Source organism: Ostrinia furnacalis, unplaced genomic scaffold (assembly GCF_004193835.3).
Source record: "Ostrinia furnacalis isolate ACB-3 unplaced genomic scaffold, ASM419383v2 OfSCF2039, whole genome shotgun sequence".
NCBI lineage: Eukaryota > Metazoa > Arthropoda > Insecta > Lepidoptera > Crambidae > Ostrinia > Ostrinia furnacalis.
The window spans coordinates 22848-40197 of record NW_021132278.1 but is presented as its reverse complement, the minus strand read 5'-3'; the positions used below and the strand labels follow the sequence as shown (position 1 = coordinate 40197).

The 17350-nt window shown below is 34.5% G+C and overlaps 2 protein-coding genes across 3 annotated transcripts in view; both read left to right on the top strand.

Annotated features, from left to right (window-relative positions):
• The window catches only part of LOC114354292 (uncharacterized), a 47992-nt gene extending 38251 nt beyond the window's left edge, over positions 1–9741 (top strand). Inside the window, exon 4 of one of the 2 annotated variants that reach the window (XM_028306591.1) lies at positions 8019–9741. In XM_028306591.1, the coding sequence (XP_028162392.1) occupies positions 8019–8036 (18 nt within the window). In that variant the 3' untranslated portion in view covers positions 8037–9741. Of the gene's footprint in view, positions 1–8016 lie in introns of both variants that reach the window. The other variant, XM_028306590.1, reaches the window with a different exon arrangement.
• Positions 9742–11901: 2160 nt separating this feature from the next.
• Positions 11902–13178, top strand: LOC114354319 (uncharacterized). The gene is made up of 2 exons (XM_028306633.1): positions 11902–12354; positions 12426–13178. Exons 1-2 carry the CDS (start codon positions 12306–12308, stop codon positions 12776–12778), a joined length of 402 nt encoding a protein of 133 aa, XP_028162434.1. The 5' UTR covers positions 11902–12305; the 3' UTR covers positions 12779–13178.
• The last annotated feature ends 4172 nt before the right edge of the window (positions 13179–17350 follow it).

Here is a 17350-nt window from a genome sequence, read left to right as displayed (position 1 = left end):
GAATAGGTATTTGAATTTCCTCGTACAATGGCGTGTATCACTTATAAAATATTGTACATCATTAAGATGATAATGTAGTAGTGTGTATTGAAAGCTAAAATGGTATACTTCTTAATAATTTATTGGTCAACATTTTGTATACAGGGTGGAAACGATAAGTGATCTCACTCGTTACTACTAGTTTTTGGATATTTTGTATAGTTTAGAAATAATCGAGTGAGATCACTTATCGTTTCCACCCTGTATAGGTACTTAGTTCTCAAATATTAATGAATAGTAAAAGCTATGCTATACCTATTTTAAGCTAAATAGGTGTGATTAGTGGCGCTATTTTTGAACACAATGAAATGAAACATCGATTATTCGTGTCACACACATCTCAACATGTCGACTAACGAGATCGTTTCACATGTGATTTATGTCACGCGAAGACGTCACCGAAGCGAGATGAATGTTACATTGTCAGTCGCACGCGCATGTAAATTCGTCAAATCAAATATGTAGGTTTTGCCCGTGAATTTCCACTGGGTGCAGTCATAAATATTGGATGTTTGGAAAATTCTGGGGAATTCGACGCATTTTATTCATAGCAAAGTGTGATCAGAATATCAATGATTAGGGAAACTATACGTTCGTTTCAGCCGAAAGCCTGATGAAGTGCCTGGATGCGACCGGCGCAGGATCGGTCCAGCAGTGGACGTCTTTCGGCTAAAACTATACGTATTTATACCAAATTAGTTAATATCTGCTCTATAGGTGTGAGATTGTTGCTATAATAATAATAATAATACCACCACTTTCACTTTTGTCGATTATTTTGCGCTTAAAACGGCCTCTACGTGTTGGATCTGTATCCCCACGCAAGCCTTATAAAGGACCGGGCCACTTTTGACCCGTGAGCTCCAAAGCGTACAAAATAATAATAATAAAACGTTTATTTCAGACATTACATCCATATGTGTTAGTAACATGATAATCTATGCGAAAGTCCACAAAACAAAAAATTATAATGTAATTCAATCGCAAACCACATTGCTTATTATGAACATGTCAACACACACAAGTGTACCTATCTGTCATAGTTCAGTCAGATTGTGTATCATACGCAGAAAGCGACGATTGTTCAATATTTTGCTAAATTCACCAGCTAAAAACCCATCGAGCACCTAAAAATGGTTCCACCATCGGAATGTTAATAAATTACGTGTAACACGTCTTTAAACATAGCAACTCAAAAAATTTCGTATTCTATTTTAACCTTAAAGAAATTGTGACTCGATAAAACCTACAGTTAAACCTTAGTAGGGCCCCAGTTTTGTACCAAGGTTTGGTTACCAAGCTACAGTTCTTTCACATAACATCAGCTTTGAATAATTATTCTATACTAGCTTTTCTTCACCCGCGTGAAATTTAGTTTGTCACAGATCGTCATAAATTATAGCCTATATTATGTTATTCTGGGTTATAATACTGTAAAGTTTCATCAAAATCCGTTCAGTAGTTTTTGCGTTAAAGAGTAACAAACATCCAGACATCCAAACTTTCGCATTTATAATATTAGTAGGAATTAGTAGGATTTACTTAGTGTCATTATTCTAAGCGATGCTTACTGAGATCAGTTACGAATGTAGAGACGCGAAGTTAAGTAAATATTGATACGGAAGTCATATACCACAAAAATGTCACAGCCTACAAAACTTGTGACTGTAATGGACGGCATTGACGTCACGATTCGGTGGTCAGGACAGATGCGCCGGCGTCGGTATTGTGCAGGAGTCATTGGGTCCGCGTTTTGCTCTTTTTGTGCGCAAAATGCGTCAGAATATAAGAATTGGGTAAGGCGCGGCAAAAGCAATGACCGCTGGTGACCTGGGAATGCAATGATGTAATGCATTTTTTAATAAAACTAGCTTTTTTGCATCGTTATTGGGATAATGCACTTTAACAGGAAAAAAGGACCATGTAGGATCAGTTCGTTTTTCAATTGTCTTTCTTTCTGTGACTGGCAATGGTATCAAAAACTTTAGGCAAGTTCTCGATTACTTTAGTCATGTCAGGTCTGTCTGTGCTAAAGAACAGATTGATTTCTTTAATTATACCTAAAAATCGCCTCAGATAATTATGAATAGGTACTTTGCTTCCTCTACTATTTATTTTGGAGAACTTGGAGAAATATACTGGGCCTGACACATCTGTCTGCTTTCAGATTCAAGAACTGCTTTCCTTAGTAATCCAAGCTTTCTTTGCTGAAGCATTGGCTGAAGTTAAAATCCATGAAATATAATCGTGGTTCTTTGTCTAAATATACGTTATTATATTTATATACCAATACCAATGGAAATATTCAATGATACCAACGTATTTCTAACCGCAATGCCTTTCCCACATAACCGCAGTGTTGGTGTGAAGTTTAACAATACCGTGACGTCTAAAGTTATGGTTACACCGTCAAATTAAATACTACAACCGATTAAATGTTTACTAACGTCATCTCTTGTAACGGTCGTAGCTTAAGATGTAATAGGTAGTTACTGTGTGCTATAAGTCCGTAATACTAGAAAGTAGGTAGGAACCAGGTTCCCAGTTACAGAGTGCAGATGAGGAATTAAGGTTCTTGAAGAAAAAGAAGAATGATGAAGATGGAACCGTGTATTTTAGACGAGTGACAGATATAAACAATAAGAGATCAATTAAATGTCCATATTGCCAGTGATCTGGTTACCTACCGTGGAAGTAGGTATTCATATCATAAATACCTATGAAAGTAGCTATGTTTGTTTGCCCCATATTTTTTCACGCTTAAACCTAACCATTGTACTAATTCAAATGGAATTGGATATAGGAAAGTTTTTATCCTGTTTTATGAAATCCCGGGTTTCAATCTAAGAAAATCACCTTTTCAAATGCGCAATAAAGTCTTTCTATAACAACCAGAACTCGAGCGAAGCTGCGGGCAAAAGCTAGGCTAATAAGTCTAAAATATATCAACACTCTAATCCTAACCAGCAAAAACTGGTTATCCTTAACTGCGTATTCTAATTGCGCGTATCACGCTACAGTGGTTAAAGCATCCATTATCTGCGATTGAGTCGAAACAATGGTCTGTTATGGTTATGTATGTATGTATATATGTCTCTTTTCCGTAGTAAACCGATAGTTTTATTTTTTATACGCCCGCCCACCATTGACGTCAATCGACCGGTTCACATGCGGGCTGTGTGCGCTCGCGCAGGGCCGGCAGGACGCTATCTTTGATCCGTATGAATTTAAATTCGCACACGAATTTAAACCCAATACGTATGCTAATAAATTGGGTTTCTGTCACCATTTTCCAGTAAGTTCCAGACACTTTAAAGCACTGATTTCGAAGAACATTAGACTTTTAGTAGCTCTAGATTTTATTACAATCTATTCAATATATAAGTAGCTAGTTGAAAACGCAAACTAGTGAACTTATACACTCATTTTAGCCAAAAAAACTGAAGTTCAGGGTGGTGTAAAGTTGGATTTTCAGTAGCTTTGACACCAGTAGTTAAGTTCGCAAACTAATGACATTATGAGTTTTAATAAATAAAATCTATGGTAGAGTCGCTTTTTTACTGCTCATAAAGAGTGTTTCAATTGACTATGGTAGTAATATAATATCGATGAAATAAATGTAATAAGTAGCAAGAAAAAACCTATCGGCGAACCCTGGAGGATGTGGAATATAGGTAACATCATCTATGTACATACACAAAAGAAAAATATCGAAATAACTAACCCTGCCTTATGATTAACGATACAAATCTTTGTATGTTTTCCATAAGTTCCCCTTTAAGAATCATCGTAATTTATCACACCTTTTCAGTAGCGAAGGCTGTTCAAAATTACCGGTTGCTTTTGTAACATTAATTTTATTTACGGTTGGCCGATCCGACAGATTGATTTATTTTTTCCGATTGAATCTGACCTTTGTTTCTTTGTGATTGCTTATATCGAATCAGAATCGATTTGGAATGAATTTTACACAGTTCGGAGTCTATTTTCGTGATAGTTATTTTATTAACCGACTTAAAAACGGAGGATGTTTCTCATTTAGTTATATTTTTCTGTATGTCCCCCGATTTTCGAAGTCATCTGGAACGATTTGGAAAATTATTTCTGTAGTAACTGACTATGAGGTCTAGGAATAGGTAGAAACGACAATTTCGTTAAAAATACTGTATATGATTGTTATTGCCAGTTAGACTGGAGTTTAATTTGATAATAACTAATCACTATCATTGTTACTTTTATTGGTTAAAAAAGTTATTCCATTTGGAATAGAATATTAATATTTGTGACCATCACTGGCTAGGGCTTGCAATATCGGATGGTTTTCAATTCCGGAACTGATTTCCGATATTGGGCACTCAACTCCGGAATTCCGGTTCTAGTTCCGGAGTTGGTTAAAAAAAGAAAGCGCCTCCCGACAAACACGTACACGTATGTAGCCTCCACTTCAGAACCTTGCCCCATCGGCCGTCTGTTCTACGTACTATGTGCCCTGCCCATTGCCACTTTAGCTTGCTAATCCGATCGCTATATGTCAGCCGACTTTAGTTCGTTTACGAATCTCCTCATTTATGGTTCGATCTCGAAAAGAAACACCGAGCATAGCACTCTCCATACTATGGTGTGCAACTTTGATTATTATAAGGCCTATAGTAAGAGGCCACGTTTCCAAACCGTATGTCATCACTACTGGTAACACACACTGATTGTAGACTTTCGTCTTAAGGCACTGAGGTGTTTTGGTCGAAAAGATGTTATGTAGTTTCCCGAACGCTGCCAAGCCGAGTTGAATTCGACGTATTATTACATCTCCCTGCCTCACAGCTCGCTGCAGAGGAATCGCCCTCGTGCTCAGCCAGCCTCAAAGACTTTCTCATTGTTCTCATAGTCTAAGAACGTCAAGCATATAGGCAAGTTAGACTCTTCGGTCTTCTGTATAACCTACCGTAGCGTATAGATGCGGTATATGGTAGTGTAAACTTTTCGATAACTGGCTTCCTCGAGAGACTATAAGTCATCGAACATACGCGCGTGACTATTAGTGATGGATCTCAAAAACAGCTTATAGACATGACTCAGAGTCAGAACCCAGATGGGTCTGTAATTCCTTAATAATGCTTTTACCTCTTTCTTAAATAAAAACACCACCAAGTCTTTGTTCCGTGCCTCTGGCATTATTCCCTGGAGTAAGACGGAGTTACAGTCTCTGAAGGACTTTCAGTATCGGCTTATCACCAGCCGCGTTCAGAAGCTCCGAGGTTATTCCGTCATCACCCGGTGCCTTGTTGTTCTTTAGCTGTTTGAGAGCCATCCTTATCTCGTAAAGGCTGATGTCCGGGTCGGGATATCTTCGATATAGTGTCGAGTTAGCTTAGCTCTTGGAACTATCTTGTGGCTGAGCTATTAACAGGTTTGGTGACCGAGGTATAATATAGCTGTCCATAACATTTTTTCGATCCCACCTAGAACCCTCAGCTTTTGTTGAATTTACACTATCATCCGCTGTCTTCAGCTAGCTTCGCCCATTAGAGTTGTCTCTAGTGAACATTTTGGAGCTTTGGTTCCGCTCTATTGCCTCTTTAATATTATTATTAGTACTAAAGTTGCGAATACATATCTCAAGGACTTCCTTCTAAGGACATATTTCGATACTTAAACGTTTTGAAAACTTAAAACAATTTATGAAAAATTTCAATATCGGAATACGATATTGGCTTCAGTTCCGGAATTGAAATATCGGAAAAAATCTATCCGAAATTCCGGAGTTACGAAATTCCGGAATTCCGGTATTCAAGCCCTATCACTGGCAACCCTAGCCGTCGAGTGTCAAATCACCAAACACGGACTGCGGCAGTTAAACTCTTGCATTTGTGTGCGCGCAATCTTGCGCCCGCGCCGGTAACCATGCAAATATGCACCGAACGCTTGCTATGCACCGCCTGGACGGACTTATCAGTTAGGACAAATATTTAAGTTTCTAGTAGGCAGTTGAAATAATTGCGTTTGGAAATTGCTCTTTTGCACCCAGTTTGCATTTACTTAAACATTAAATTAAGTATTTAGACTAGTAAGTGATAAATTAGGTTTAACATGTGAAAATGATAAAGCGCTTAACACGTTAACATTTGACTGAATCATTCAGGCAAAGGCTGAAGTCCATTTTCATCCAGCCTGAATGAAAAAGGCGGCAGAAAGGCGCTCCTTGTGGAAGCTTACGACCAGGGGAGTGCTTTATGTTAAAACTATGATCATGAAATAAAAATAAATAAATAAATAAATCTTTGGACAATTTCACACAGCGCCAGCTAGCCCCAAAGTAAGCAACTTAATGCTTGTGTTATGGGTGCTAGCTTAACGGATATACACTACTTATATACTTTTTTTTTTAAATACATAAATATTATACATAGTCACACCCAGACCCGTCACAGAAATTAAAATTCATCATTTCAATTTCTGCCCGGCCGGGAATCGAACCCGGGACCTCTCGGCATAGTAGTCCGTTCTGAACCACTACACCAAACGGCCGACAAAAACTGATGTCCTGGTGACTGTACATACATACAATAGGCTGAGTTGCACCATCTTACTTTAATTTTGACAAACGTCAAAAATCTGTCAAACTCCAAACAAAAAGCACCGCTTATCGTCATAGTTGACGTTAAAGTTAGGTGGTGCAACCCAGCCTAAGTTCTCGTCGTATCTAATGTAATTGTACAGCTGCGTGCGAAAACTGCAAAATTCTCATAGTAGAAGGCCGACTTAAATCACGAATTTGAATTTAGAACGGAATTTTTTACATTTTTTTTTATCAAAGGTTCTGGAAAGTTCTGGCAACTGATAGCTATATTTAGCCTTATCTAGCTTTAAACTTTGAACAGATCCTGTTATTCGTAAAGCAAATCGGGTTACATGAGTAGATAGTTTAATATGTTTCCCTTATTTTAAAATTACTCTTTGTTACACTATACAAACCTTTGTCGTAAAACACATTGCAATGGAACTTGACTTACCACTTTGTTGAAAGTAGGTACTTTATATTATTCGTGTAGAGATAGTTAATAAACAACTAACATGCAAACTGCATGCAGTCGTAAAACGTAACAGCATGCCTAAAATAACTGTGACACAAATGCATTGACATGAAAGTCTAATTAAACTTCTGTGTCAACGGCCCTTTGGACTGGACGCCACATTTTACAATATGGTATCTATGTGGTTCTAATTGGTGCGATTTTGCAACTATTTTTATAGCCTGATGTAATGTCACTGTACTTATTTACTTATACATAAGTAAAACTCGTCCAACAACTAAATACTTCCTTATTTTTAATTTTAAATACGAAAACAGACAGAGTACTCCTTTTACTAAAGCTCTATCTCATAAGGATTAGGGAAAATTCTCTATCAAAATTGATAGAATGTCATAATTTTAATCAACATTCAGTCAATTTGGAATGTTTTATTTTTTATGAATAGGGTGTAGTGTTATTTTTTATTTGAAAAATGATACTAACATAACCTCTGACAGTATTTATTTTTATTTATGTAGTTATTTTACTAACTTTTTAGTTTGCGACGATGTTCTCAAACAGAATCGAAGACAAAGAAGATCGAATGCTCGAATTGCTGTTTTATGACGAATATTTTTAACTTAATTATTTTTTAATTTGAGTCAGTATACTGACGTTTAAAATAGACTATTAACTGCGTGGAAACTGCAGCAAGAAATAGAACTGGCTGCATGGAAACATCCAACGCCGGTAAACTTAAAAAAAAAGAAATATTACTGAATCGAATTTAAAATAATAGAGGACTGGCTGTATAGAAATATTTAACGCCGTTAAACTGAAAAAAGTTTAAATGTCATTTTACTGACTCGAATTTAAAATTGGAAATCTTTGTCTTCGGTTCCTAAAACAGGTCGCTCAGGACTTTCTACCCTGTTCCATTGACTTAAAGAGTAAAATTACTTGTTCCAGATGATAAGCACGGACTGAGGGCACCTTGACCTGAGCGACCTGGGAGGCAGGGCTGCTGGGCGGGTGTCGGGACCAGTGTAGGACGGGATATGCGCCTTGGCAATTTGAGGGAAAAAATTCCAGGGAAACTTTGGTAAAAAATAATGATAATAGTTTTTCATTTTAATTAGTAGAGGAAGTAAGAGTTCTCTAATTTGGCAGTATAAAAAAGTATTTATTTTTGTAATGCAATTTGCTGTAAAAATCCGAAAAGAAATTTCTTTGTGAAAGAGAACGTGTCAGTAAAAAAACTTTTGACTAGTTTTTGTTGTTCAGGAACAACGTACACTGTGGACAGTGTTGTTTTATTTTTGATTGTTTAAAAAGATTGCCAAGGCGCATTATCTTATTAAGGATATCCTTATTATATTTATGTTTAAGTAACCCATAATTTATGATGATTATGATGACCATTTCGCTGACAATCTTGGAAAAGCATCACTGAAAATTACTGCTGTGACTTTTCCTGAATAAGATTTCCTTAACTTTTCCTGAAAAAAATTTTTAGTTATTATACTTCAATTTAAAAAGGATTTCTGTTATATTGAGTACGGCATCTTTAAATTTAATTTATTTATTCCAAGGTTTACTTGGTAATTAATTAGTTTGTTGTTCATTATTATGTATTCTAAATCTTGCATAAAATTATGCATAAAATTAAAAAAAAATTATCTGTCAAAATAATTTATAGAATGTCGTATTAAAGTTTGCAGCTTTTCTTATGGTCATAAAAATATGAGATCTTTTGTAATAATGCATGTTAAAATTTTACTCAGTTCTAGATATATTATTATGACTCAGTTCTTATTATTATGTTAGTTTATTTATTTATTTAAGATATTTCTATTATTATAATTAATTTTAGAGTCCCATATTTCATATACATATATGTAATTTCATTAATCAGCATGTGATATTCAAAGACATTCTTATTGTTTTTGTTTAAACTATTAAATACTTAAGTGAGGTTGTTATTTATGTTAATTCATTATTAGATATAAATAAACACTCATTATTATTATTTTAATTCTTTGGAGAGTAATTTAAAATGTACATTTAACTAAAGGCAATGTAGATTCTACATGTACTCGATAGATTTTTACTAGAATTACTAATCCAAATAATATTATAATTCTCATAATTGTATTTAATAATAGCACAGTTAGGTCGCTAATTTTATTATGATTATTGTTTATCATACTTACGTTTACCGAATGAAGTATTATGCGTTAGTGTAGATATTTTTATTTAATTACTTATTTCCAAAGATAAAAAAATCAAGAATATTTGAAGAATACTAACATATCATTGCTTTTAGATATAAGTTCTATTAAAATTATGAGAGGATGATTATGATTATTTTGTAGCTGGTAAATTGATGAACTTATGTTTTTAAATTATATGACTGTTTCTGTTGATTATTTTCCTCATAATTTTAAAACTAATTATCATAGATGTAGGGTTAAAGTCTATAATAATGCTTGAAATCTTACGTGAATCTTATTACCTACTTATTATGATTATTAATTAATATTATTCATAACCAGTGAAAACATTCCATAATGCTATAAATTAATAAGCATAATCTGTGACGTCAGATTATCAATTATGAAATCCAATTATGATTGTACTTTTAATTAATTTACATACTTGTATGTATGCTGAATAAATTTTATCAATTGTTCGTGTTTCTTTTTTTGTGTAAATATAAAGTTAGTATGTAAATATGTACAGAATAAAATAATACAATAGGGATAATGAAAAGAACTTAAAAACAATATAGCCATAACTACAATAGTAATACTGTATTATTACCATATGACATGATTTTCTCGGGCTGTTTCATCTCAGAAGTGGTCCTGAAAGTGCAAATCATTGTTTTTGTATTGATACGTCTAAAAAGCTCTTAACGCTTAATCGCAAAGAATAATTAATTATACCTACCTAATTTACCGCCTTCCCTTTTTACCTATTCTAAACAAGTCTTCAAAGTTGTCTTGAAAATATCACTTTACAGCGATAAGACCGCCTAAATTGTGCTGTATCTTTTGTATATTTTCTCTCTTTCTTTTCTTGTCTTTTCTGTGTGTTCTATCTACTTTATCCATGTTAACCAATCGAACATGTTTTCGGTAAATAATCGAGATGCCCTTTACAACAAAATGCTTGTAACTATGACGTCTGAATCGACCTCGAACAACCGTCTCGCTTCAACGCTCACAGTGTGAAAGGGACGTGTATAGAAAAAGTAGATATTGTGTTCGATCGTAAGTAGGTCCCAGTTATTTATCACAAGTACGAAAGCTATTTTTAACTCTACAAAGGGGATTATGAATTATGAATTGGAGCTGACATAAGTATGGTTTATGTGTCTGTTAGTTACGTATACGTGAGCTTAAAGCCGTTGCTTTGTTGCATAACGATTTCATTACATTATTGTGTACTAAATCATATAAAAAATTCAATATCTATCTTCGTAGAGCTAATGGTGCCTACCAAACTTCCAAAGTTAAGGTGATCATGCGTCAAAGTTAGTTTGTCACAGAAAAACTTAGGCTGGAATGCTCCATCTTACTTTAACTTTAACAAACGTCACAAATCTATCAAACTCCATACAAAAAACACCGGTTATCGTTATATTTACTGTCAAAGTTAGGTGGTGCAACTCAGCCTTAATGGCTCGCTTCCACATCTCAAAAATCGGCATAAATACTATCCTGCGTCCTCTCCCGAGACTACAATATCTCTATACCAAGTTTCATCAAAATCGGTTCAGTAGTTTAGACGTGAAAGCGTCTGTCTGTCTATCAGACATACGCTTTCGTATTTATAAAATTAGTAGAGGTTAATATTAACGGAAAATACAGTTCTGTGCTCGGTTACATCATTGGGATGTAATTACAATACTGTTGACGTAAGTTTACGTTATGCAATACATAAAATTAATGCAGTCAGATAACTTCCTACACGTGGTATTGTCTACTTCAGAAAGTTTGTATGTTAACTGCTTTTTGAAGGATCATAGCAAAGTTATTACGAGTAAATAGTCATAACTGCTCTGTTAATCGTTAATTTTTTACTAAAGAAGTTGTATTGTTGTTAAGCTTTGAGTACCTACTTACCTAGCTTTTTGAAAAATAATGGAAGCTTTACTGTTTTTTGTGGCGAGGTGCTTTTTGCACGCTTAATTTTGACTTATAGAAAACGATTCAAAGATTACAGTAAGTAAAGGAATATTAACGGTATTGTGACCTTTGGACTTTTTGTATGAATAAGAATGAGTATCTGGACATTATATTTTTTATCTTGCCTATTAATAATAATCTTTTTTCTTTCGCAAAAAAGTGATTTAATTGTCTAAGAGACACTATAATATAGTTTAGTTGACATACAACGGTATGTCAATAATATGGGCTGCTAAACGCCTGAACAGTAAAGACCTGCAACGATTTACTCTCAGGCCATAAGAATATTAACATTGTGAAAGGCAATGTAGAGTTATTTTTCATTAATTTTTGTATAAATACTTACTTAGCCAATTGATCAGGTATTATTTATATTTAACTAGCTGACCCGGCGAACTTTGTTCCGCCTTAATGGCAATAAATAAGCAGACTTTTTTTTAATTTCGAACGGGATAAAAGTATCCTATGTCCTTCTCCTGGCTCTAAACTACCTCACTGACAATTTTCAGCTAAATCGGTTCAGCCGTTCTTGAGTTATAAGTGGTGTAACTAACACGACTTTCTTTTATATATACAGGGTGTTAGGTAAATGGGTATATGAGCCGGCACTAGCCCATGTTAACATGGTCATATAAATGGTATGGTGACATGGCCGTAGCTAGGGGGGGGCATTGTGGGGCAATGCCCTACCTTGAAACCTCAATGCCCTACCTTAAAAATATCTAAAACTAAGGTAAATTATTATAATTAAATTGTTTGTTCATAGTTTGAGAAAAAAAATGTAGCGATAGGTATCTAAGTTTGCAACAAAATTTATAATGTGATGGTAAGACTCTTGTATTGGTTCAAACTAAAGCCAATGAAACGGAACGCACCAATGACAAATGTCATGATGACATTTTGCTGAATAAAAACAAAACGTCAAAACAAAAACAACCTCAAATGGATATTGTTTATATTTTATTGAATTTCAGGTGTTTTATCAGTGAATGCAAAAAAAAGTGTTACATTCATACGTTAGCATCAGCCATTTTTTTCGTACTGTTTTTGATTGCAAGTCTTGATGAGTTGGATCTTGGATGTAGATAAAATGGTTCCACTGAAAAATTTGGGTAAGTTTAAAAAAAAAAAATAATTCAAAAAAATTGTCATGTTCAATTTACAATTTTAACTAATTTTTCAGGTCTGAAAATTCCATCAAGAGAAGAGGCTAGTGTGGTTAAAGCTTACTTGAGTCGTAACGAGGATATAATGGAAAATACATTGCAAGTTTTGTACAGGCAACGAGAGGCGTTCAAAGATACATATGAACTTTTTGCGTCTGTGGCGACCATAGGATGTAGCACTGCAGTGTGTGAATCTACGTTTTCAACTTTAACTGCAATCAATAGGCCTCAAAGGCTGTCAATGGGTCACGAGAGAATGGCTGGTATGGTATTTCTGGCCTTTGAAAAAAAAAGAACAAAATCAGTTGATCTGAACGAAGTTCTTCGCATTTTTAATAACATGGCGAATCGTAGAATTCAGCTGTTTTAAATGTTTTTTATTATTATGTTAGTTAATTATTATAATAAGTACGCAAAAACAATGTGATCTTAATGATATTTTTGGTCGTTTCTATTTACTCGTATCACCCCACCCAATAATTAATTATTACCTCACTCTCACTCAGACGTGGATCTCTACATCCAAATCTGGAAGTTCAACCATCTTATTCACTTGTTCTTCATCATTGAGGATTTAATAGTTCTTAGATCCATGCTCATGCACTGTCACAGTAATTATTTGTCTACGAATAACTATTCACATGATGGTGATATACATGGTGATTGATTTAGGAGCCCGTGTTTCGACGGCAGATCAATTATGATAATTTTTTTACTTCCGCCCTACCTGTAACTAATGCTGCCCTACCTCAAATTCGACCCTAGCTACGGCCCTGTATGGTGAAGTCAGAAAATTGATATTTTCATTTTAATTATTTTCATTTTCATACAAATCGGATTTCATAAAATTTATTTTGTATGAAAATTAAAAAAATTCAAATGATGATATCAAATTTCTGACTTCACCATATCATTTATATGACCATGTTAACATGGGCTAGTGTCGACTCATATACCCATTTACCTAACACCCTGTATAGATGTAGAGAAATTAGTATTATGAGATTGAATGTACAAAATCACAAATAAAATATTACAATTTGACATTTTTAACCACTTGTTTAGTTAGTGAGTCTCGTTCAGTGACATTAAAAAAAAATCTAGAGCTAATATTTATTTCTTATTAATTTAGTCTAAACCTGTCAGTTTAACAGTCTGATTTACAAAATATCCTTTTAACCAACATTTAAATTGAAGTAATCATAAACTGACCAAGCCTAATACATACTTGTCAATAATAAACAAAATTCATAAATGAACATAAATGAAATGACTATATCAAAGTCAACAAACTAAGAGTAGGCGCACACCGTTGATTTTTCGTCGGGCGATAGTTTAGTCGGGCAGTTGATCAGTATGGGCATGTATGGGAGTGCGCACACTACGCCGATTCGATTTGGCCGATTCTTCATACAATTTAAAATCGGGCACAACTATCGGCCAACTAAAAATCAACGGTGTGCGCCTACTCTAAGAGTTATGGGTTGTCCAAACATGGCGCCTAAACGCAACTCAATTTGTCAGAGATAGGTTGGGCTTAGATATAATAGTATACTATGTTTCAGTTTGGTCATTGGTGGTTATGAATTATGCATCGAAACTAGTGATAGAGACTCATATTTTATAACTGGGAAAGTAAGTCACTTTGTCTGTTTGATTGTTATGTTTTCGCGCCTTAAAATGTTTGACATAAAAATAAGGTTAAACCTGGATGAACTTACTTAATATGGTTACTTTTAGGGAAAAGGTTTTATGCGAAAACTAGCTGACCCGGCGAACTTTGTTCCGCCTTTTAATGGCAATAAATAAGGAGACTTTTTTTTTAATTTCGAACGGGATAAAAAGTATCCTATGTCCTTCTCCTGGCTCTAAACTACCTCCCTGACAATTTTCAGCTAAATCGGTTCAGCCGTTCTTGAGTTATAAGTGGAGTAACTAACACGACTTTCTTTAATACAGGGTGGAAACGATAAGTGATCTCACTCGATTATTTCTAAACTATACAAGATATCCAAAAACTGCTTACTGATCCTAAAAGTACTTCATGAGCTCTATCCAACGGTACCAATAATAGGTTACATAATAAATTGGATCTATCTGAAAATTCAATGTTTCCAGCCTCCATACATTTAATACTGCCACAATCATAGCACTCATGTCTTGATAATATTATAGCAAGTAAAGCCTAAAACCAATGTTTTCCGTGAATAATTTTAAATAAGAATGCTATTCACGAATTAATTTTAAGTGTTTATTATTTAAAATAAAAAAAATTAACACTTCTAATATTGTGTGGCTGGCATAGTGGCATACATTTAGTATGGAGGCTGAAAACATTGAATTTTCGGATAGATCCAGTTAATTCTGTAACCTATTACTGATATCGTTTGAAAGAGCTCGTAAAGCACTTTCAGAATCAGTAATCAGTTTTTCGATATCTTGTATAGAGTCGAAATAATCGAGTGAGATCACTTAACGTTTCCACCCTGTATATATAGATTATACAAGTTGTTAGTTTATGCCTGTAAAAATAATGCTTTTGATAGAAAATTAATAGTGTTTCAAAAAAGTTTAAAAAGCTTCGACCGCGTGTAATTCAGTTTGTCGCAAATAGTTATAATTATAGCCTTTATTTATTCTGATATTTATAAATAAAGTAATACTGTAGTTTCATCTAAATCTGTTCAGTAGTTTTCCATGTATAAAAAGTCTCAGTCGAAATCGAAAATAGACCGTTTTGACCAAAACCGCGGGTAGAAGTTAGTATGTTATATTTGTCAGCCTTTCCATAAAAGTTTGAAAATAATAAAAACGTAAAATCACAAGATTTAGTAAAGCCAATTGGTATGCGGTTCGCAGATTCATATTAGGAGATCCTTTGAGAATATTGATGATGTCATGTCCAGGAACGAATTTAGAATACAAATAAAGTTTTTAAAGAATCGATTTATTTGTTTAAAATTATTTATTTTTCGGGATTGATCAAACGAGTTACTTACCTAATCAAAAATGCCTAGAGGTAAATTGTTTCAGATGTCGTTGATTTAAATTGTAGGAAAATACTAAGGAAAGCTTTCTCTTAGTGGTTGTTTCTCTTTAGTCATTATTATTAATTCTTAACATTATATGTGTCACTACGAAATAAATTGTTTAAAATCAGGCATCACTTAAATATTTACAGCAGTTTGTAACATTTTTTTTTGTATTTGACACCAATTTTACTTGTCTCCATAAGCGTAGACGCAGCCAGTGTACATTATAATTATTGCGTATTATTGTAGAACTAGCTGTGCCCGCGACTTCGTACGCGTGACAACCCGTTTTCGCAACATTTTTCATTGTTGCTCTGCTCCTATTGATCGTAGCGTGATGTTGTATAGCCTATAGCCTTCCTCGATAAATAGGCTATCTAACACTGAAATATTTTTCAAATCGGACCAGTAGTTCCGGAGATTAAGTATTCAAGTAAACAAACAAACAAACTCTTCAGCTTTATAATATTAAGTATAGATTTATTGTTGCTTATAGAAGATAACAAAATCATAATACACAACAAAGAACTCCTCTTACGAAAAACATTTGCCTACATACCTACGTATATATTTTCAAACTAGCTGACCCGGCGAACTTCGTACCGCCTTAGCGTAGAGATTTTCTTAATATTTTTTTCCGTAAGAACCATCCTTGGACTTCCACAAACATTTAAAAAAAAGAATTATCGAAATCGGTTCAGCCGTTCACACGTGATGCCGTGACAACGCGAAACGGGTTTCATTTTTATATATATAGATATATCGGAGTATGCTCGCTCTCTCCAATGCGACTCCTGCACCGGTCCTGTGATATCCAAAACAAAGTCAGTAGCGGAGATATATGAGGTGTCAGTGTGTGATTTATTGGCGCGGTTCGGTTTGTGCCGTTTGCGACACGCACGGCGTCCGCGCACGCTCGAAAGCGTGGAGGTGGCTTTATTAAAACGTAGCAAAAAAGTACCTACTAAAAATGGACTGCTGAAGCATTTTTGTTATTTAATATAACTCTATTATACTAAGGCTGGGTTGTTCCATCTTACTTTAACTTTGACAAACGTCAAAAATCTGTCAAACTATATACAAAAAGCACCGGATAATGTTAATGTTACGGTTATAATACGGTGGTGCAACTCAGCCTAAGTGTTAAACTTTGGGTAAGAAAGAAAATAAAATAATGAATGGCAAAATTACATACTCAATCTTTCTTCTAAATACGTTAAAAACAGATAAAAAAGGGGAAGAAATAAAAAAATCCGGAAAGAATACATGCTTGTTATCTACGAGTAGCAACAAGAAAGAAGAAACGATGTTTTGGCATATAGAGGAGTGCAATAGTTAAACATTGAAATGCGCAGAACGTAAATACTCACACAAGACATAAAATTTCATGGATAAAATAAAGCCTAAAAAATCTCATTGACTGCTTGATTGCACTCTATCATGGGCCTGTAGGAACTTTACAATTTAAAAGGGGGTTATGTCTATCATAGGCTCAAAGAAACTCTACAATTTAAAATAGCTTTCAAGATTCAAAATTAGCTCTGAGATAGACAAAGCCTTTCAACCTTGAACTATTTTCATGATGTTTAAAACTCTGCTCTCCCTATAGTAATGCTGGTAATATTATTGTACAAATTCCTCTTCCATCCTTTCTTAGCCAGTCGTTGCTAGTGCATGCATGTAATTAATTTGATGGAGTCGAGTTTACCTCGTGCGCACGCGCAGCTAGCGAAGAAAGTTGCCGAACCGATACCGAGCGATCCACTTTGACACAATTCTGACGAGGCCATGTAAAAAGTAATATTGTAAGTTAACTGTAACTGGGTTTAATTAATGATTATTTTGGCAGTTGTCAGGAATACTGGTTGCCTTTGTGGTTATGATGTAAAATATTTTCGTAGCATTGGAAA

Excerpts from the sequence above, each read along its gene's own strand:
- LOC114354319 (XM_028306633.1), top strand. The coding sequence starts at position 12,306 with ATGAGTTGGATCTTGGATGTAGATAAAATGGTTCCACTGAAAAATTTG. Across the intron at positions 12,355-12,425 it reads GGTTCCACTGAAAAATTTGG|GTCTGAAAATTCCATCAAGA; the intron begins GTAAGTTTAAAA and ends CTAATTTTTCAG.